General features: G+C 43.7%; 1 protein-coding gene and 1 pseudogene across 1 annotated transcript; one reads left to right on the top strand and one right to left on the bottom strand.

Moving 5' to 3' along the window:
* The first annotated feature begins 4,672 nt into the window (after window positions 1–4,672).
* LOC140896739 (olfactory receptor 13G1-like) lies at window positions 4,673–5,614 on the top strand (annotated as a pseudogene).
* A 15,358-nt stretch (window positions 5,615–20,972) lies between these two features.
* LOC140896738 (olfactory receptor 13G1-like) lies at window positions 20,973–21,923 on the bottom strand. The gene has a single exon (XM_073308786.1). The coding sequence runs from the start codon at window positions 21,921–21,923 to the stop codon at window positions 20,973–20,975; it is 951 nt and encodes a 316-aa protein (XP_073164887.1).
* Between the last annotated feature and the right edge of the window lie 262 nt (window positions 21,924–22,185).

The raw sequence follows: 22,185 nt of genomic DNA, 5'->3' as shown, positions 1-22,185 counted from the left end.
AAATGTGCAGATCATAGTGGATGGCTTTGCTGCAATGGGATTCCCTAACTGTGGTGGGGCCATAGACAGAACCCATATCCCTATCTAGGCACCGGAGCACCAAGCCGCCGAGTACATAAACCGCAAGGGGTACTTTTCGATAGTGCTGCAAGCTCTGGTGGATCACAAGGGATGTTTCACCAACATCAACGTGGGATGGCCGGGAAAGGTACATGACACTCGCATCTTCAGGAACTCTGGTCTGTTTCAAAAGCTGCAGGAAGGAACTTTATTCCCAGACCAGAAAATAACTGTTGGGGATGTTGAAATCCCTATATGTATCCTTGGGGACCCAGCCTACCCCTTAATGCCATGGCTCATGAAGCCGTACACAGGCAGCCTGGACAGTAGTCAGGAGCTGTTCAACTACAGGCTGAGCAAGTGCAGAATGGTGGTAGAATGTGCATTTGGACGTTTAAAAGCACGCCGGCGCAGTTTACTGACTCGGTTAGACCTCAGCGAAACCAATATTCCCTTACTGCTTGCTGTGTGCTCCACAATATCTGTGAGAGTAAGGGGGAGACGTTTATGGCGGGGTGGGAGGTTGAGGCAAATCGCCTGGCTGCTGGTTACGCACAGCCAGACACCAGGGCAGTTAGAAGAGCACAGGAGGGCGCGGTACGCATCAGAGAAGCTTTCAAAACCAGTTTCATGACTGGCCAGGCTACGGTGTGAAAGTTCTATTTGTTTCTCCTTGATGAAACCCCCCGCCCCTTGGTTCACTCTACTTCCCTGTAAGCTAACCACCTTCCCCTCCTCCCTTCGATCACCACTTGCAGAGGCAATAAAGTCATTGTTGCTTCACATTCATGCATTCTTTATTCATTCATCACACAAATAGGGGGATGACTACCAAGGTAGCCCAGGAGGGGTGGTGGAGGAGGGAAGGAAAATGCCACACAGCACTTTAAAAGTTTACAACTTTAAAATTTATTGAAGGCCAGCCTTCTTTTTTTGGGGCAATCCTCTGTGGCGGAGTGGCTGGTTGGCCGGTGGCCCCCCCACCGTGTTCTTGGGTGTCTGGGTGTGGAGGCTCTGGAACTTGGGGAGGAGGGCGGTTGGTTACACAGGAGCTGTAGTGGCAGTCTGTGCTCCAGCTGCCTTTGCTGCAGCTCAACCGTACACTGGAGCATACTGGTTTGGTCCTCCAGCAGCCTCAGCATTGAATCCTGCCTCCTCTCATCACGCTGCCGCCACATTTGAGCTTCAGCCCTGTCTTCAGCCCGCCACTTACTCTCTTCAGCCCACCACCTCTCCTCCCGGTCATTTTGTGCTTTCCTGCATTCTGACATTATTTGCCTCCACGCATTCGTCTGTGCTCTGTCAGTGTGGGAGGACAGCATGAGCTCGGAGAACATTTCATCACGAATGCGTTTTTTTTTCTTTCTAATCTTCACTAGCCTCTGGGAAGGAGAAGATCCTGTGATCATTGAAACACATGCAGCTGGTGGAGAAAAAAAAGGGGACAGCGGTATTTAAAAAGACACATTTTATAAAACAGTGGCTACACTCTTTCAGGGTAAACCTTGCTGTTAACATTACATACATAGCACATGTGCTTTCGTTACTAGGTCGCATTTTGCCTCCCCCCACTGCGTGGCTACTCCCTCAACCCTCCCCCATCCCTGAGGCTAACAACGGGGAACATTTCTGTTTAGCCACAGGCAAACAGCCCAGCAGGAATGGGCTCCTCTGAGTGTCCCCTGAAGAAAAGCACTCTGTTTCAACCAGGTGACCATGAATGATATCTCACTCTCCTGAGGATAACACAGAGAGATAATACACAAACATACACTGCAATGCTTTGTTGTACAATGATTCCCGAGTACGTGTTACTGGCCTGGAGTGGTAAAGTGTCCTACCATGAAGGACGCAATAAGGCTGCTCTCCCAGAAACCTTTTGCAAAGGCTTTGGGAGTACATCCAGGAGAGCCGCGAATGCGAGGGCAAAGTAATCCTTTCACATGCTTGCTTTTAAACCATGTATAGTATTTTAAAAGGTACACTCACCAGAGGTCCCTTCTCCGCCTGCTGGGTCCAGGAGGCAGCCTTGGGTGGGTTCAGGGGGTACTGGCTCCAGGTCCAGGGTGAGAAACAGTTCCTGGCTGTCGGGAAAACTGGTTTCTCCGCTTGCTTGCTATGAGCTATCTACAACCTCATCATCATCATCATCTTCTTCGTCCCCAAAACCTGCTTCTGTATTGCTTCCATCTCCATTGAAGGAGTCAAACAACATGGCTGGGGTAGTGGTGGCTGAACCCCCTAAAATGGCATGCAGCTCATCATAGAAGCGGCATGTTTGGGGCTCTGACCCGGAGTGGCCATTCGCCTCTCTGGTTTTCTGGTAGGCTTGCCTCAGCTCCTTAAGTTTCACACGGCACTGCTTTGGGTCCCTGTTATGGCCTCTGTCCTTCATGCCCTGGGAGATTTTGACAAAGGTTTTGGCATTTCGAAAACTGGAACAGAGTTCTGATAGCACGGATTCCTCTCCCCATACAGCGATCAAATCCCGTACCTCCCGTTTGGTCCATGCTGGAGCTCTTTTGCGATTCTGGGACGCCATCATGGTCACCTCTGCTGATGAGCTCTGCATGGTCACCTGCAGCTTGCCACGCTGGCCAAACAGGAAATGAGATTCAAAAGTTCGCAGTTCTTTTCCTGTCTACCTGGCCAGTGCATCTGAGTTGAGAGTGCTGTCCAGAGAGGTCACAATGGAGCACTCTGGGATAGCTCCCGGAGGCCAATACCGTCGAATTGTGTCCACAGTACCCCAAATTCGAGCCGGCAAGGCCGATTTAAGCGCTAATCCACTTGTCAGGAGTGGAGTAAGGAAATCGATTTTAAGAGCCCTTTAAGTCGAAATAAAGGACTTCATCGTGTGGACGGGTGCAGGTTTACATCGATTTAATGCTGCTAAATTCAACCTAAAGTCCTAGTGTAGACCAGGGCTAAGAGAGTTAGGCATCCACACCTAGTGAAATTCAGTGAGTTGAATTATTATTAATTTATACTCATTGGAAAATTGAGCTAAATTTAATTTCTGTGTTTTGTTTTATTTTTTGTTATTTGTCTAAAAGTTCTTTGCAGGAATACACATTTCCACCACTTGTTTATGAATATAGGACCAAATGCTGATCTCAGTTTGACCAATAGAAATCTGATGTAAATTCACATACATCAGGAAAGTTCCTCTGTATTTAATTGTAGTTGATACTAAAGATAATGGAGATATAATATTATAACACTGATTTGAGGTGTGTAAGATTGACTACTTATAGCCTGAGCCCTCAAAAGTATGCAATCAAATTTGAAATGTAAAGCAATGAGTCACTTTTTTTAAAAATTACTCTAATATGCCTAGAGAAGTCACATACACTCCTTCAGTGGAGGTTTTCAAAAGGAGGCTGGATAGCCATCTGTCTTGGATGGTTTAGACACAACAAATCCTGCATCTTGGCTGGGGGTAGACTAAATGACCCTTGAGGTCCCTTCTAACGCTATGGTTCTATGATTCTATTATTATAAATTACTCTAATATGATCTCACGATTAGTTAGTTTTGTTGACCCTGATGCTCTTCTGGTTTTCATCATTTTTACAATTTAATAACTCCATTGACTTCAAAGGAGATACTCCTGATTTATTCTGGGAGGAATAAGAGGAAAATCAGCAGAAGCAGTAAACTAGTAATAAGACTGGAGACATCTGAACACAGTAAATGGAGACTAAACAGTAATTAAGTAGGGAGTATTGTCAAATCATGCAAATACTATTCCTAATAATAAAACTATATATATATATATATATATAAATTATATATATATAAATTTTGGACAACACTAGTCCCCACTCCTTTATACAAGTTTTATACCAGTGTAATTCCAGTGAATGGAGAATCATCCCCATTGACAGCAATGGAGTTATGCCTAATTTATACTAGCATGAGTTAAAGGGGAATCAAGTCCTTCATTCTGTGCATCTTGATTCCACCTAAACATATATATTATTACGTTTTTGTACTTTTATGCATTGTATGTGTGATATATACTGAAACCATCCTATACTACAACAGACATAATTTGTGAAATTAGTTTGCAAAGTGGAATCTTGGTTATTAGAATAATAGAATATATCATAGAATATCAGGGTTGGAAGGGACCTCAGGAGGTAATCTAGTCCAACCCCCTGCTCAAAGCAGGTATTAATAAGACTACTCTTGTATGAATGATGTTTAAGATCATATTGTGAGCTCCTATCATGTGCAGATTTTGCAAACTGCCCAAATGACTTCATGCACCTGTATTTGAGAACAATCAAGCATGTTATGTTTTCCCTTCCCCACTCAAATGTCGGGAAAATATGGATTTAGTAGCTGAGACAGATTATTGTGCTAATATATTTTAACATAGTTCAGTTTGTTTATATGCTTTGTTAAGTGTTTACAGTATGACAAGTAATCTATCTATCTATCTATCTATCTATCTATCTATCTATCTATCTATCTATCTATCTCTAAATCACACTCCCCCTCTGTCAGCCCCTCTCAAAGCTTCAGTTGCCCCATTGCTGTAGTTTCTGATGCAATACCTGACCAAAACTTTAATCTTTGTTTCTATAGAAGGAACACTCAAGCAATGGAACATAGTAACCACACCAGAGTGACCAAGTTCATCATGCTGGGGCTCTTTGACCATCCTCACCACCAGGGGCTGTTCTTTGGGCTATTCCTGTGCCTTTATACAGCTGTCATCATGAGCAATTCCCTGATCATTGTGGCTATTATCATCCACCCACCTCTACATACTCCCATGCACTTCTTCATCGCCAATTTAGTCCGGGTTGACATTTTGTGCACTTCCTCGGTTCTACCTAAAATGCTGGAAAACATGATGCAGGAGAAGAAAACCATCTCCTTTGGAGGCTGCATCACCCAGCACTTTGTCTTTATAACATCACTGGTAACAGAGCTTCTGCTGCTCACTGTCATGTCATATGACCGGTATGCATATGTAGCCATTTGCCACTCCTTGCATTATGTAAAACTCATGATCAAAGAAATTTGCATCTGTTTAGCAGTCAGTGTCTCGTATGTTGGTACCATCAATTCATTTGTCAACATATTGCTTGTGCTACACCTGGATTTTTGTGGGCCCAACCTCATCCAGCATTTCTTCTGTGAGATCCCACCAGTGTTGGCACTATCCTGCAGCTCCACCTATCTCAACGAAATTATGATCTTCATGGCTGACATCTTCCTGGCCATGGGGAACTTCCTGCTGACCACCGTGTCCTATAGCTTCATCATCATCACCATCTTGAAAATCCAGAGCCCCAAAGGGAAGCAGAGAGCCTTCTCCACTTGCTCCTCCCACCTGCTTGTGGTCACCTTGTAGTACTCCACCATCATCTACATCTACATCTGGCCAACATCCAGTTACTCGCTGGATAAAGACAAGAAGGTGGCCATAATTTACACCCTAGTCACTCCTACCCTGAACCCTCTGATCTACAGTCTGGGTAATAAGAAGGTCAAAGTGGCCATGAAGAAAATCCTTCCATTCACCACAAAAAAATAATTTTTCTAAGCATGAACCTGATTATCACCTGCCTTGTTCCTTTTGAGCCAACAGAGAGAGCTGTGTTGCCAAAGTAATCAATGTTGGTTGGTGTTGGGTTACAAATCACTTTAGTGTTGAATGAAGGGTTCAGTAAATGTTGTTATTCTGATTCTACAAGTAAAGGGAGGCAGAACTTTGCTTAGCCTGTCCAGATTGAGGGGGTCACCCTAAACTGGACTGAAATCGCTAAGCAGGGGGCTCGGATGCCAGATCTCAGTGGACAAAGGGAGAGAGAGGGTGGAGACAGGTGTTTCTGCATGGTGGTGTGGGCTCTGCCTAAGAGTTATAAGCACCATTTGACCTGCCCCTCTCCCTTGTCTAAAGGTAGAGCTGATTAGGCTCCACTGAGAGTCTTTTGTTTTGTTGAATGACCACTAGAGCTGAAATCACTGATAATCAGGTCTAAGTGCTTAGATCTGCTGTGGGACAGCATTTCTGTGGAGGAGACAGCCCAGCTTGCACTAGCAGGGAGGTTCCCCCACTGAGAGCTGAAATCGCTGAGAGCTGGGTGACACCCCAAGAGACCGACACTAAGAGGTCACAGTAGACAGGCAGGTGTCAGCGGAAGGTGAGGGCATAGGGACAGTGGGGACAGAGCATACGACGGCATAATGGAGCGAATGGTGGCACGATGAACGACAGCGGCGGCATGAATGGGGGTGCAGCAGCGGTAGCAGGCAGCGAGGCAGAATGCCTAGCATCAATTGTGAGTCAGAGGCAGTGGCAGCTAAGACATTGCTGGACATTTCTCCCCTCGTTTCCCCAGATGGGAGGTGAACTCTGGGTCTCCGCTGGTCAAGCACAGCAGCTGTGAGTGGGGGGCAGTGGAGGGAGAGGGGAGTGGTGTCTTAAAGGGATTTGTTTGTTGGATTTTCACACCGTAAGGTGAGAAATGGAGGCAAATGACACTGCCCAAAATCCTTGGAGAGGGAGTTTTGCTCATGGTCAGATATATTCGAATTATGGGTGTGGTATTTTCCTAAATTAGTGCCAGGTTTCTTTCCTCTTTTCATGAAATGTTTTCTCTGCTGTACACAGACTCAGTGCCTGTGAGTGGGGAAGTGTTGCCTCCTAGAGGCACCAAGGGAGGGTGTTTAATATTCCCTGATTACTGGGTGGGGGGTTTGTGTTATACTTGTGAGTGGGACACTGGATATTGAACGCAGCCCTGGTTGCTGCTGACTCCACCTGGCAGAAGGGTTACAGTACAGAAACTTAGGTGGCAGGCAAAGGTGCCTATAATGTTTGAAGGTAGCTGATCAGGAGTTTTGTGAATCCCAGTGAGGCCTGATTCTGGGATTTAGGTGCCTAAAGTGGCAGTTAGATGCCTAAATCCTCTTGTAAATCTAGTCCCTAGATACTTTTGAATATCTCATTGAGTGCTTATATACAAAATATGGCCCTAAGTGCTTAACTCATGTTTCAAACTCTGGCCCCAGGTGCCCAACCTGCTCAGACACTTGTGAAAATCCCATAAGAAACTGTCCACCCAATAGTGTAACTACCCAGATGTTAGACAAAGCCCTTATTGGACAGCTGTTTTGCACATAAATACCTCTCCAGCAGCTAAGTACCATAATGAAACCAAGTTCATATTGTACTAAAGCTAAAAAAAAAGGTATTTATCTTCCATTGTTATTAAGAGATTAAAACTTTTAATAATAATTGATAGAAATTTACCACTTATTCAATGGAAAGCCACCCCTCTTAAAAATCAGTATTTTATTTTATTTTTACTTTGGTTAAAGATAAAGCTAACTTGTCAGTAAAAGGTACTGCTCTGGAATATTTTTTCCAGGTGTTGGTATTCTGTTTTTTTGTACAAACACGAAAAGATCCCACCAATAACATACAGAAGAACCTGGAAAATTCAGATGGAAACAAAAAAAATGCCCAAGACCACCACTGAAGGCTATGAAAGGAAGAGAGGGAGCAAGCACCAAATGTAGTGCAGGTTATATATGCACTCAAAGAAATTGGGCTCAATAGTATTCAGTCAGGCAGCAGCACAGACAGCTGCAGCAGCACAGGAGCTAGCAAACAGAGCTGTAAACAGGGGAGTTTGAGTGGGAGTTCTGTTGGAGGAGAAGGTATTTGTGTTTGTTTGGCTTTGTATTGGTAGTATTTGTATGTGTAGAGGCTTGTAGGGGCTTTGTGCTGGGAGAGAAGCTGAGCCCTGATTAGGGGGCGGGGCTTCACTGACTAGGGGTCCTATAAAGGTAGCAGCCAGTCAGGCAGCGGCACAGGAGCTAGCAAACAGAGCTGTAAACAGGGGAGTTTGAGTGGGAGTTTGAAAGGGGAGTTTGTCTTGTGGTGCTTGTGTGGGGTTTGGTTTTGCTGTGGGTGGTGGTGTTTTGGTGTGGTTTGTGTTTCCCAGATTAACAGGATTTAGGTGGGAAGGCTATGACAGATTCAGAGGTGGCAGTGGGAGTGACCCATGTAGCAGATGACACAATGAAGATGACTGGATGTGGAAGCTGTGGTATGTACATGATCCTGGAGGGGGCACCTGGTAAGAGTTTTGTCTGCATGAAATGCCGTCTGATAGAGCTGATGGAGGAAAAGATCAGAGGTTTGGAGATGCAGGTGGAAAGTCTGGTAGAGTTTAGGAAGGGGTTTGAGCAGATTATGGAGCAAAGACATGAGGTATCTGAAGGGAAAAGCTCAGACTTGCAGATGGAAGCAGGACTAGGGAATTCTGAGGGGAGACTGGGTGAGGAAAGTGGTCAGTGGAAGCATGTGACTAAAAGAACTAGGCAGAGGAAAAGACGGGCTAGTGAAGGAGAAATAGAGCTTCAGAATAGGTTTGCAGAGTTGGAAAATGAAGAAGGGGCTCAGCAGGTAGTCACTGAAGGTGACAGGGCAAGGAAGAAGAGAAGAGCGGTTAGTCCTATAGGAAAAGGGGAAGAGTTAATGGAGATTACACCAAATATGAGCCCCAGGAGGATACAGGATGGGTTAAAAAGGATTACAAGGGAGAATGGGAATGGAAAAAACTTGCAGCCAGAGGGAACAGGGGATAGACTGGAGAATAGCACCGTCACTAGGAAAAGGCAGGTCTATGTGATTGGGGACTCTTTATTGAGAAGAATAGATAGGCCTGTAACCAGAGCTGATCCAGAAAATAGGAGGGTGTGCTGTCTTCCAGGTGCTAAGATACGGGATGTAGACCTGAGGTTAAAAAGGATTCTAAAGGGAGCGGGAAAGAATCCCCTAATTATCCTTCATGTGGGAACAAATGATACAGCTAGATTCTCACTGGAAAGTATTAAGGGAGACTATGTTAGGCTGGGGAGGACGCTTAAGGAAATTGAGGCTCAGGTGATCTTTAGTGGGATTCTGCCTGTTCCTAGAGAAGGGCAACAAAGGTGTGACAAGATTATGACTATCAATAGATGGCTTAGGCAGTGGTGCTATAAGGAGGGCTTTGGGATGTATGGCCATTGGGAGGCATTCATGGATAGAGGACAGTTCTCTCGGGATGGACTTCATCTGAGTAGGGAAGGAAATAGACTTCTAGGATGGAGGCTGGCACAACTGATTAAGAGAGCTTTAAACTAGGAATTTGGGGGAGATGGTTGGGAGATGTCCAGGTAATCTCCACGCCAGAATTTAGCATAGAGTGGAAAGAAAATGAAGTAAGAGTGGATACAGCTGTAGGTAGGAGGAAGGGCAGTGTAGATACAAGTCTAATAGGTTATACTGGTAGTAAAATAACCGTGCCTAACAGGGTACAGAATGTGAGTGAGGCCAAACAGCAAAAATTAAGATGTTTGTACACTAATGCAAGGAGCCTAGGTAACAAAATGGAGGAACTAGAGTTACTGGTGCAGGAAGTGAAACCAGATATTATAGGTATAACAGAGACCTGGTGGAATAGTAGTCATGGCTGGAGTACGGGTGTTGAAGGGTCTGTGCTGTTTAGGAAAGACCGAAATAAAGGTAAAGGTGGTGGAGTAGCACTGTATATCAATGATGAGATAGAATGTAAAGAAATAAGAAGCGATGAAATGGATATGACTGAGTCTGTCTGGGCAACAATTAAATTGGGGAAGAAAACTATTAGAGCCTCCCCTGGGATAGTGCTTGGGGTGTGCTATAGACCGCCGGGATCTAATTTGGATATGGATAGAGCCCTTTTTAATGTTTTTAATAAAGTAAATACTAATGGAAACTGTGTGATCATGGGAGACTTTAACTTCCCAGATATAGACTGGAGGATGAGTGCTAGTAATAATAATAGGGCTCAGATTTTCCTAGATGCGATAGCTGATGGATTCCTTCAACAAGTAGTTGCTGAACCGACTAGAGGGGATGCCATTTTAGATTTGGTCTTGGCGAGTAATGAGGATCTCATAGAGGAAATGGTTGTAGGGGATAATCTTGGCTCAAGTGATCATGAGCTAATTCAGTTCAAACTGAATGGAAGGATTAACAAAAATAAATCTGCAACTAGGGTTTTTTATTTCAAAAGGGCTGACTTTCAAAAATTAAGGAAATTAGTTAGGGAAGTGGATTGGACTGAAGAATTTATGGGTTTAAAGGTAGAGGAGGCCTGGGATTATTTTAAATTAAAGCTGCAGAAGCTATCGGAAGCCTGCATCCCAAGAAAGGGGAAAAAATTCATAGGCAGGAGTTGTAGACCAAGCTGGATGAGCAAGCATCTTAGAGAGGTAATTAAGAAAAAGCAGAAAGCATATAGGGAGTGGAAGAAGGGAGGGATCAGTAAGGAAAGCTACCTTATTAAGGTCAGAATATGTAGGGATAAAGTGAGACAGGCTAAAAGTCAAGTAGAGTTGGACCTTGCAAAGGGAATTAAAACCAATAGTAAAAGGTTCTATAGTCATATAAATAGGAAGAAAACAAAGAAAGAAGAAGTGGGACCGCTAAAAACTGAGGATGGAGTGGAGGTCAAGGATAATCTAGGCATGGCCCAATATCTAAACAAATACTTTGCCTCAGTCTTTAATAAGACTAAAGAGGATCTTAGGGATAATGGTAGCATGATAAATGGGAATGAGGATATGGAGGTAGACATCACCATATCTGAGGTAGAAGCAAAACTCAAACAGCTTAATGGGACTAAATCGGGGGGCCCAGATAATCTTCATCCAAGAATATTAAAAGAATTGGCACAAGAAATTGCAAGCCCATTAGCAAGAATTTTTAATGAATCTGTAAACTCAGGGGTTGTACCGTATGATTGGAGAATTGCTAACATAGTTCCTATTTTTAAGAAAGGGAAAAAAAGTGATCCAAGTAATTATAGGCCTGTTAGTTTGACATCTGTAGTATGCAAGGTCTTGGAAAAAATTTTGAAGGAGAAGGTAGTTAAGGACATTGAAGTCAATGGTAAATGGGACAAAATACAACATGGTTTCACAAAAGGTAGATCGTGCCAAACCAACCTGATTTCCTTCTTTGAGAGAGTAACAGATTTTTTAGATAAAGGAAACGCAGTGGATCTAATTTATTTAGATTTTAGTAAGGCGTTTGATACTGTGCCACATGGGGAATTATTAGTTAAATTGGATAAGATGGGCATCAATAGGAAAATTGAAAGGTGGATAGGGAATTGGTTAAAGGGGAGACTACAACGGGTCCTACTGAAAGGTGAACTGTCAAGTTGGAGGGAGGTTACCAGTGGAGTTCCTCAAGGATCAGTTTTGGGACCAATCTTATTTAATCTTTTTATTACTGACCTGGGCACAAAAAGTGGGAGTGTGCTAATAAAGTTTGCAGATGATACAAAGCTGGGAGGTATTGCTAATTTAGAGAAGGACAGGGATACCCTACAGGAGGATCTGGATGACCTTGTAAACTGGAGTAATAGGAATAGGATGAAATTTAATAGTGAGAAGTGTAAGGTCATGCATTTAGGGATTAATAACAAGAATTTTAGTTATAAGCTAGGGACGCATCAACTAGAAGTAACGGAGAAGGAAAAGGACCTTGGAGTATTGGTTGATCATAGGTTGACTATGAGCTGCCAATGTGATATGGCTGTGAAAAAAGCTAATGTCGTCTTGGGATGCATCAGGAGAGGTATTTCCAGTAGGGATAAGGAGGTTTTAGTACCGTTATATAAGGCACTGGTGAGACCTCACCTGGAATACTGTGTGCAGTTCTGGTCTCCCATGTTTAAGAAGGATGAATTCAAACTGGAACAGGTACAGAGAAGGGCTACTAGGATGATCCGAGGAATGGAAAACTTGTCTTATGAAAGGAGACTCAGGGAGCTTGGCTTGTTTAGCCTAACTAAAAGAAGGTTGAGGGGAGATATGATTGCTCTCTATAAATATATCAGAGGGATAAATACCAGAGAGGGAGAGGAATTATTTAAACTCAGTACCAATGTGGACACAAGAACAAATGGATATAAACTGGCCACTAGGAAATTTAGATTAGAAATTAGACGAAGGTTTCTAACCATCAGAGGAGTGAAGTTTTGGAATAGCCTTCCGAGGGAAGTAGTGGGGGCAAAAGATCTATCTTGCTTTAAGATTAAACTCGATAAGTTTATGGAGGAGATGGTATGATGGGATAACATGGTTTTGGTAATTAAATATTCATGGTAAATAGGCCCAATGGCCTGTGATGGGTTTTTAGATGGGGTAAGATCCAAGTTACCCGGGAAAGAATTTTCTGTAGTATCTGGCTGATGAATCTTGCCCATATGCTCAGGGTTTAGCTGATCGCCATATTTGGGGTCGGGAAGGAATTTTCCTCCAGGGCAGATTGGAAGGCCCTGGAGGTTTTTCGCCTTCCTCTGTAGCATGGGGCATGGGTCACTTGCTGGAGGATTCTCTGCTCCTTGAGGTCTTCAAACTACAATTTGAGGACTTCAATAGCACAGATATAGGTGTGAGGTCTTTTTTAGGAGTGGTGGGTGAAGTTCTGTGGCCTGCATTGTGCAGGAGGTCAGACTAGATGATCATAATGGTCCCTTCTGACCTAAATATCTAAGAATCTATGAATCTATTCAAAGAAAAGTGATAAAGTAAGGTCTCAGTCCTGCAAACACTCAAACATAAGATTGACTTTTCTACCGTGACTGGTTGCAAAATCAATGGGATTACTCACAGAAGTAAAGTTAAGCATATGTGTATTTGCAAGATTGGGGACAGAAGTTGTACTCGCTTTGGGTGATATCCTGAACACTGTGTGTGACCACCTCTGTTCCAAGTCTGGTGTTTATGTGTAAGTAAGTAAAACAAGTCACATTAAGAAAAGTAAAGTCACATTAAGAAAAGTCACAAACCTAAAATGTGTGACAGAATGGGATATTTCTGTATCAAATTATGACCGCCATTTGGTACTGTGTAGTAAATACATGTCAAAATATGCCCAAGGTGAACCTATTGAGTTGCATTTCAGACAGCTGCCCTGACCATTAAAGACGCTTGATACCATGCTGAAGGACACCTCTCACACCAGCTGGCCCACCCCCCTGGACAATGGTTTTCCTACTCAGCGGCCAACAGGTTGGGTGAGCAGGTCTGAGGGATGGAGCATATGGCAGGTTGAGCACATGGCAGGAAGACGAGGATCTAACAGCAACTGTGCCCGTATTCCCCCTCTGTGGTTCAGCAAGGGCACTCACCTTTAGGCTTCTGGCTCCTCAGCTGTCACCTCTCTTGGGCAGAGACCTGCATCTCCATCCCTCCTGACCAGGGTTTTTCCAGGCTGCACAATTCCCTGACTATCCTGTGTTATTCCCAGCAAGCCCTAAAAGGCCTGTAAATGTCCATAGTCATAAATTACCACACAACCCTTTCTAAGCAGGCACATTTATTGTTCAGGTGAAAGCATTACAGAGGAAACATCTTATAACAATAAAAGAACCTACACAGATGCTAATGAGCCAACCAGCAATCACACAACCTCCAACTTCAGAGTCTGGTATGAGTCAGTCCTTCAAACTCCATCTAGGGGGTTTTCTGTGGTTACAAGTTCATAGCAGCTTTAGCTCAGAACAAGAACCTGCATGCATAGGTCAGTCTTTCCTTTATATAGTGTGGGCCTTTGATCTTCAGAGTCTGGGAAGATGTAATCATCAGATAACGGTCATTTCCTCAGGGAGTAGCTTCAAAAGGCTGGGGGTTTTGCACACCAGAAGAGGAAATTTGTAGTCACCTCCCCCTACAGATTCCCCAGGCAAATCACTTGACACTGTTTTTTCAAAAGTTCATTCTTGCCTGTCCCATTGTTCAGTACAGTCCACTGAAGTTCATAATACTTTCCAAGGCTCACAATAACCCATCACCTTTGTATTTAATGCAATGGATGCCAAAGAGACTTAAACAGAATGTAATAAGTTTTTTTGAGGATACTCACACCTACGTAGGAGCAGCACACTACTCTGATTGGGGAGTTGACTATCACATAATCTAAGCAGGAAGAGAAGGAGAGATAGAACAAGAAGGACAGTGCTTGGGCTCAGTTGCTCACAAACTTCAGACTCCCAGAAGGGGTGAGATCAGACAAGGATCGTTTTTTATTAAAACTCTTGAGTGCTTTGAAGAGTAAAGTGAGTCTGGTTAAGAAATCCCTCTGCCTGGCCTTGCTTTCTTGCCATGCTGTCCCTGATGGGGTTAAACTAGAATCTCAGAGAGACCATGGTGGGATGGGACTCTTGGGGCGTATGTGTAAGCAACTAGGGTAGCTCAGGGAGTCTGGGATACTGATTCCAGAATCAAGAGGCAGCTGGATACCAGGGGTCTGAACCTGGGAGTATGGAACAGGAACAGTGACCAGACTCCACCCAGACCCAGTTAACTTAGAAGCACATGGGATCTACTGGTTGTGTCTATTTGTAATACACAGGTTGCCATTTAGGGTCATACAGGGCCAAATTATAACATACGGCTCTTTAACAGGAAAAAGGATAACAAGAATCAATGGCAGGAAACTAAAGCCACCATAATTTAAATTAGAAATAAAGCTCATGTGTTTAACACTGAGAGAGATTAACTGATTAAACAAATTCCCAGGGAAGTGGTGGATTCTCTTCATGGCATCAAATTCAAACTGGAGGACTTTCTGAAAGATTCTTTATCCAAATACAAATTATTGTGCTCAGTACAAGAGTAATTGGATGAAATTATCTTGCCTGTGATATGCAAGAGATCAGACTAGATGATTTAAATGTCCCTTCTGGCCTTATACTCTATGAATGAATATTTGATGAAGTTAGAAAAAACATGACATATTAGAAGAATTGTTAGAGATGCACATTCTATTCAGTGAGGTACAAGAAGCACTCATACTGTGGGGCAAATGTTCCAGAAGAGATGGCTTTTCAAAGAAAGTATTGAAGAAAGGCAATGTCTTTTTTTTTCTTCTTCAGAAAATCCACTTTGCATAATTGACACAATGGGTCTCCATAAGTGTGATGACACCATAACTCTGGATCACATATATGGTCTTGATCCAACAGTTGATCTGTTTATCTTTGAGCACATGAGTGGGCCAGGGAAGTCAAGGAGTTGACTCATATGCTAAAACATGTGTTTAAGTACTTGGCTGGAACAGGGTCTATTCAAGTGACAAGATTTTACCCTTCTAATTGCCACTCCTGAAAAATCGCTCTCTAGCCTGAAACTCAATATGGGTTTTCCTTCCTATATAGAATTATCCTGTAAACCAAATTTGGCTCTCATTTCTACTCTTTTATATGATTCCCATTTACTTTCTCCTTCGGGGCCTTGTTTGAGAGTTAAATCTTCACCAAATTCACAAGGGATCTAAGATTTCCCTACAAAAGCCTACTCTGTATGAATGACAGTCGTCGTCAACAAGCCATATCTCACTCAGAGTCTGTATTTAAATTGCTGTTTGGTTTATTGTATTTGAAGATTGAATGAGAGAGAAGAATTTCTTTCTTTCGTTGGTTTTTCTAAATCAAGTTTTCTTCTTTAGGATGATATTTTCAAAGGCTCCTAAATGTGTTAAGCACCAACCCCCTATGAAATTCAATAAGAGTTAAGTGATTAATTCATTTATACTCTTTTGAAAGTCAAACAACATTTATTTTATGTGCTGTATTATACTGTTTGCCATTTGGCTAAATGTTCCATTCACTTAAACAAGCCAGTTTTTACCAGTCTAGTTGACACCCACTTTTGCTGATTTTCAGAATTTTTTTTTAACAGAATGAATTCAATTTTTGTTGCTTGCCAATCTTACAGTACAGGCCACTGCATAACTGGGCCTGGTTCACTGATTTCTATGGAGCTACTCCAATTTACACCAATGTGGATCTAGTACTGTGTTTTAGGACAGTTCACCAAGGGTTTGGTGGATTCTCCCTCTCTGGCTATTTTAAAATCCAGATTGGATGTATTCTTCTAAAAGCTCTTTTATAAATCAAATAAAAGTTAATTCAAGGAAGTCTTACGGCTTTTGTTATTCAGGAGGGCAGATTAGATATTTGCAATGATATTGACTTTACATCACTCTGGCAGTGTAAAAGGACTTTATAATGGGAGTAAGTTATATTTAGACTCACTTTGAGGTGGCTTTGTATTACTGGAGTGGTGTAAAATAGCCTTATGAAAGATTCACAAAAAGACTTAGGTGCCTTAGCCACTTCTGGTACCCAAATCCCAGAGTCAGTCACTACTGGTATTCACAAAACATGCACTCAGCTGCTGTTGAAAATTGGTAGGCTCCTAAACTCACTCAGCACCTATGTTTTTGCAGAAAAAGTTCCATAGGCAGTTATGGGCATGCATATCGCTGTCCTCTCTAGGCATCAGGATGCCTTAACTCTAGAGCAATTAATGAAGATAGGTGTTTGTCTGCCTCAGTTTCCTGTGGAGCTATGATGCTCCCTGACTCCATCGGCCACAGGCAACACAAATACTCCCCTCTTAGCCTACATAGGCTCTACTATCCCTGTGCAAGTGAGCAGTAGGCACAATCCACCCACTGAGGTCTCCAAGCATCCCCCTGCAGTGTCCATCCCCTGATACATTGGATATTCACCACTCTCAGATGAGCAAGATCCTCAACTGGAGCAAATCTCATAACTCCATTGGTTTCACTGGAGCTATGCTGAATTAGAATAGCTAAGGGCTGGACAATATTTCATGCAGATGTAGCCAGAGTTAGTATGAGTGCAGAGGTGTTTATGCATGGACGATTTGGAAATCATAGAATCATAGAATATCAGGGTTGGAAGGGACCTCAGGAGGTCATCTAGTCCAACCCCCTGCTCAAAGCAGGACCAATCCCCAATTTTTGCCCCAGATCCCAAATGGCCCCCTCAAGGATTGAACTCTCAACCCTGGGTTTAGCAGGCCAATGCTCAAACCACTGAACTATCCCTCCCCCCAAAACAACTGTCACACAGAATGGCCCCTCAAGGATTGAACTCAAAACCGTGGGTTTAAGCAGGCCAATGCTCAACCCGCTGAGCTATCTCTCCTCGCAATAGAATATCAGGGTTGGAAGGGACCTCAGGAGGTCATATAGTCCAACCCCCTGCTCAAAGCAGGACCAATCCCCAATTTTTGCCCCAGATCCCAAATGGCCCCGTCAAGGATTGAACTCACAACCCTGGGTTTAGCAGGCCAATGCTCAAGCCACTGAGTTATCCCTTCCCCCTCCACTGAATTATCCCTCCCCCCTCATTCAATAAGTATGTTTCACCACTGACTTGATTCCTGTGTAGCCATTTACCTTTGTGCAAAGTCCCTGAGATTCTCCTCTCACCTACAGCAGCTTTACCCCAGAGTAGGTCAGGAGTGCTCACCAACACAAGATATAAGCTCTTGGACAATCAGGTACATTGCTTTCTTTGAAATTATTTCAGATTCAAACCATTTTAATTGTGAAGAAAATCAAATCAGGAATGCAAAGTGGATGTGAAATTATACTGAGGGTGAAAATAGTGGGGAATTCTGATTTAATCCTCTTGATTCTCATTTACACTAAGGGTTAGATTCACAAAGGGACTAAAGCTAATGTCTGGTGTACACTACAGACCTATATCGGTATAACTATGTCATTTAGGGGTGTGAAAAATCCACACCCCTGAGCGATGTATTTGTACTGACCTAACCTCCTGTGTAGACAGTGCTATGTCGACAGGGGAGCTTCTCCCACCAACATAGCTACTGCCTCTCAGGAAGGTGGATTAACTATGCAGAAGGGAGAGCATTTTAAGGGTAGATGTGCCCTCTAAGTGATCACACCTATCTTTTGGGCACCTAGAAAATCACTGTGATGCACAAAGCCGGAGTCAGGCATGATAGGTGCCTAAGAATGGGATCCACAAAAGGTAGCATGCTAGGTGGCTCCGCACCTAAGCTCACCAATAGGAGATGTCAAAGAGAGGGTTGTGTACTAAGCCCAGCCCCTCTTAGGACTTCAGCACCTAAACCCAGGCCAGAGGGAGACACCTACCTCTGCTTGGGATTCTCAGCTTTGGGCCTTCTCTTGGAGGTCATGGGGAAGGAGCTCCCTCATAACTTACAGCTCTGTGGTGAAAGCACTTGCCTAGAATGGGGGAAACCCTGATTCATGTCTCTCCTCTGACTGAGGAGATGTGACCAGGAATCTGCCACCACTCAGGTGAATGCTCTCGCCATGGGGATAGTATGTTGAGGGTGCTCCTTCAATCTCTCCTGCTGAAACTGTTCCACTTTGGATAAATACTTCAAGAGCCATAGGACCAGAAAGAGATAGAGAGTGCACAAGTATGAGAATGACTTTAGATCCTACAGATTTATTTGGGCATAAGCTTTCGTGGGTAAAAACCGCACTTCTTCAGATGCAGAAGTGGGTATTCACTCATGAAAGCTTATGCTTCAATACGTCTGTTAGTCTATAAGATGCCACAGTACTCTTTGTTGCTTTTACAGCTCCAGACTAAAATGGCTACCCCTCTGATACTAATTGAAGAGTTCTCCCACAACTGGATGAGTTGTTCTGGATAAGGAGAATGGAAAGGGCGTTGGGGGGGATCCCAACACAATGCAAGGAAGGAAAATGACACATGGGAGAGGGAATGACAGCAGGAACCCAGAGTTCAATTCCAGTGTTAGAATCATAAAATCATAGAATATCAGGCTTGGAAGGGACCTCAGGAGGTCATCTAGTCCAACCCCCTGCTCAAAGCAGGACCGATTCCCAATTAAATCATCCCAGCCAGGGCTTTGTCAAGCCGGACCTTAAAAACTTCTAGGGAAGGAGATTCCACCACCTCCCTAGGTAATGCATTCCAGTGTTTCACCACCCTCCTAGTGAAAAAGTTTTTCCTAATATCCAACCTAAATCTCCCCCACTGCAACTTGAGACCATTACTCCTTGTTCTGTCATCAGCTACCACTGAAAACAGTCTAGAGCCATCCTCTTTGGAACCCCCTTTCAGGTAGTTGAAAGCAGCTATCAAATCCCCCCTCATTCTTCTCTTCTGTAGACTAAACATCCCCAGTTCCCTCAGCCTCTCCTCATAAGTCATGTGTTCCAGGCCCCTAATCATTATTGTTGCCCTCCGCTGGACTCTTTCCAGTTTTTCCACATCCTTCTTGTAGTGTGGGGTCCAAAACTGGACACAGTACTCCAGATGAGGCCTCACCAGTGTCGAATAGAGGGGAACAATCATGTCCCTCGATCTGCTGACAATGCCCCTACTTATACACCCCAAAATGCCATTGGCCTTCTTGGCAACAAGGGCACACTGCTGACTCATATCCAGCTTCTCATCCACTGTAACCCCTAGGTCCTTTTCTGCAGAACTGCTGCCGAGCCATTCGGTCCCTAGTCTGTAGCGATGCATTGGATTCTTCCATCCTAAGTGCAGGACTCTGCACTTGTCCTTGTTGAACCTCATCAAATTTCTTTTGGCCCAATCCTCCAATTTGTCTAGGTCCCTCTGTATCCTATCCCTACCCTCCAGCGTATCTACCTCTTCTCCCAGTTTAGTGTCATCTGCAAACTTGCTGAGGGTGCAATCCACAACATCCTCCAGATCATTTATAAAGATATTGAACAAAACCGGCCCCAGGACCAACCCTTGGCTTACTCCACTTGATACCAGCTGCCAACTAGACATGGAGCCATTGATCACTACCCGTTGAGCCCGACAATCTAGCCAGCTTTCTATCCACCTTATAGTCCATTCATCCAGCCCATACTTCTTTAACTTGCTGGTAAGAATACTGTGGGAGACCATGTCAAAAGCTTTGCTAAAGTCAACGAACAACACGTCCACTGCTTTCCCCTCATCCACAGAGCCAGTTATCTCGTCATAAGCATTACATGGGATTTAAGCAGCACCACTGGAGAAGTGGAGGGGGGGTGGGTATAATTTCTTTTCTTTCTGTATGGACAGTTTTGGTCAGGACATCTTTCAGAATCTCAACAAACAAGGCCCAATGTTGTCATGGTGGATCGATGGCCTCAGGAATTGGTGGGGATGGCAACCATCATGGTAAAGCCCTCTCCTTGCAGTCTACCCACCTGCTTCTGATCCCATAGAGTGATCCCCAGATAAGTAATATTCCAAATGGCCTCATCCCATCAACATTCACCAATCAGTCTGGTGATTTGAACTGTAAACATTTCCACCAATTTCTAGAATCTTGCTGCTCATTTCCATGACAAGCCCAGAAATTACCAGGATCCTTGGAGAGCACTTATCACTGTTCTGTTCATTAAACAAGCCAGGTTGTACCAGTCTATTTGTGTCCCACTTTTTCTTTGTGTGCCACAGGACTCTTCTTCAATTAGTAATTCAGTTTGACTTTAGCTTTACCTCCAGATCTCAAGAGATACGTGATTGAAAAAATGTGGGTTTTTAATGTCTCACAAGACATTCGTGAACAGAGAGAGAGTCTGTTTTATATTATTATCATACTTATTGGCTCAGGAATAGAATAGAATATTCTGATTCAGCGATACTGTATACGAACTAATGAGCTACACAATGGGAGAGATTTTTATAGGTATATAGGTACCTAAAGTGTTTTTCCAGCACATCTAGGAACCTAAATTGCTTTAAAATCAATGAGTTTTAGGTGCCTAGGTGCTTTTGAAAATCCCAGTATGTACCTAAACACCTTTCAAAATCTATCCCATAGTCCAGCTACTGTGACTCAGCATAGTTCCACCGATGTCAATGGGGTCCAATCAGCCTAGCCCTACTGCAGTCAGTGCAACACATCCCCAACTCATATAAATTTTTGTATTTCCATTGTAGTGAATATACCAGAGTGCAAGTTTGTGTGTACTGAAATCCTTAGTTCTATGAAAATTTACACTACCTTTGAACCTGGCCTACAAGGGACAAGGCAGGTGCGAATCAGGCTCACTCTTGGAAAAATTGCAATTTTGTGGTGAATGGAAGGATTTTCCTGATGGCCACTTTGACCTCGTTATTGCGCAGACTGTAGATCAGAGGGTTCAGGGTTGGAGTGACTAGGGTGTATATTATGGCCACCACCTTGTCCTTATCCAGCGAGTAACTGGATGTTGGCCGGATGTAGGTGTAGATGATTGTGGAGTAGTACAAGATGACCACAAGCATGTGGGAGGAGCAGGTGGAGAAGGCTCTCTGCTTCCCTTTGGAGCTCCGGATTTTCAGGATGGCGATGATGATGAAGCTATATGACATGGTGGTCAGCAGGAAGTTCCCCATGGCCAGGAAGATGTCAGCCATGAAGATCATAATTTCGTTGAGATAGGTGGAGCTGCAGGATAGTGCCAACACTGGTGGGATCTCACAGAAGAAATGCTGGATTAGGTTGGGTCCGCAGAAATCCAGGTGCAGCATGAGTAATGTGTGCACCAATGAATTGATGGTACCAACAGCCCAGGCAGAGGCTGCTAAACTGATGCAAATTTCCTTACTCAGCAGATTGACATAGTGCAAGGGGTGGCAGATGGCAACATACCTGTCATATGACATAGCAGCGAGACGCACAAGTTCTGTCCCTGATGACAAAGTAAAGACAAAGAGCTGGGCCATGCAGCCACCAAAGGAGATGATTTTCTCCTCCTGCAACAGGTTTTCCAGCATTTTCAGTAGGACTGAGGAAGTGCACAAAATGTCAACCAGGGCTAAATTGGCGATGAAGAAGTACATGGGAGTGTGGAGAGGTGGGTGGAGGACAATAGCCACAATAATCAATGAATTGCCCATGATGGCAGTCATATAAAGGCACAGGAATAGCCCAAAGATCAGTCCTTGGGGTTGAGGGTGGTCAAAGAGACCCTGCATGATGAAATCGGTCACCCTGGTGTGGTTACTGGGCTCCATTGCTTGAGTGTTCCTTCTGTAGCAATAAAGATTCAATTTTGGTCAGGTATTGCAAAAACTAGCAATATGGCAACTGAAGAATCTAGGCTGACTGACACACACACAGAGAGAGAGAGAGAGAGAGAGTGCTTTGTGATATTCTAGACCTTTCACAGAACATACATACAAACTGAGCTACATTAAAATATATTAGCACAATAAACTGTCTCAGATAATGAGTCTATATTCTCCTGACATTTGACTGTAGAAGGGAGAAAATAAC

This window comes from Lepidochelys kempii, chromosome 13 (assembly GCF_965140265.1).
Source record: "Lepidochelys kempii isolate rLepKem1 chromosome 13, rLepKem1.hap2, whole genome shotgun sequence".
NCBI classification, from domain to species: Eukaryota; Metazoa; Chordata; order Testudines; family Cheloniidae; genus Lepidochelys; species Lepidochelys kempii.
Note: the sequence above shows the minus strand (reverse complement) of the source record. Positions and strands in the feature narration are given on the sequence as shown.

Bases quoted from the DNA above. Each gene is read 5' to 3' on its own strand.
- LOC140896738 (XM_073308786.1), bottom strand. From the start codon at position 21,923: ATGGAGCCCAGTAACCACACCAGGGTGACCGATTTCATCATGCAGGGT.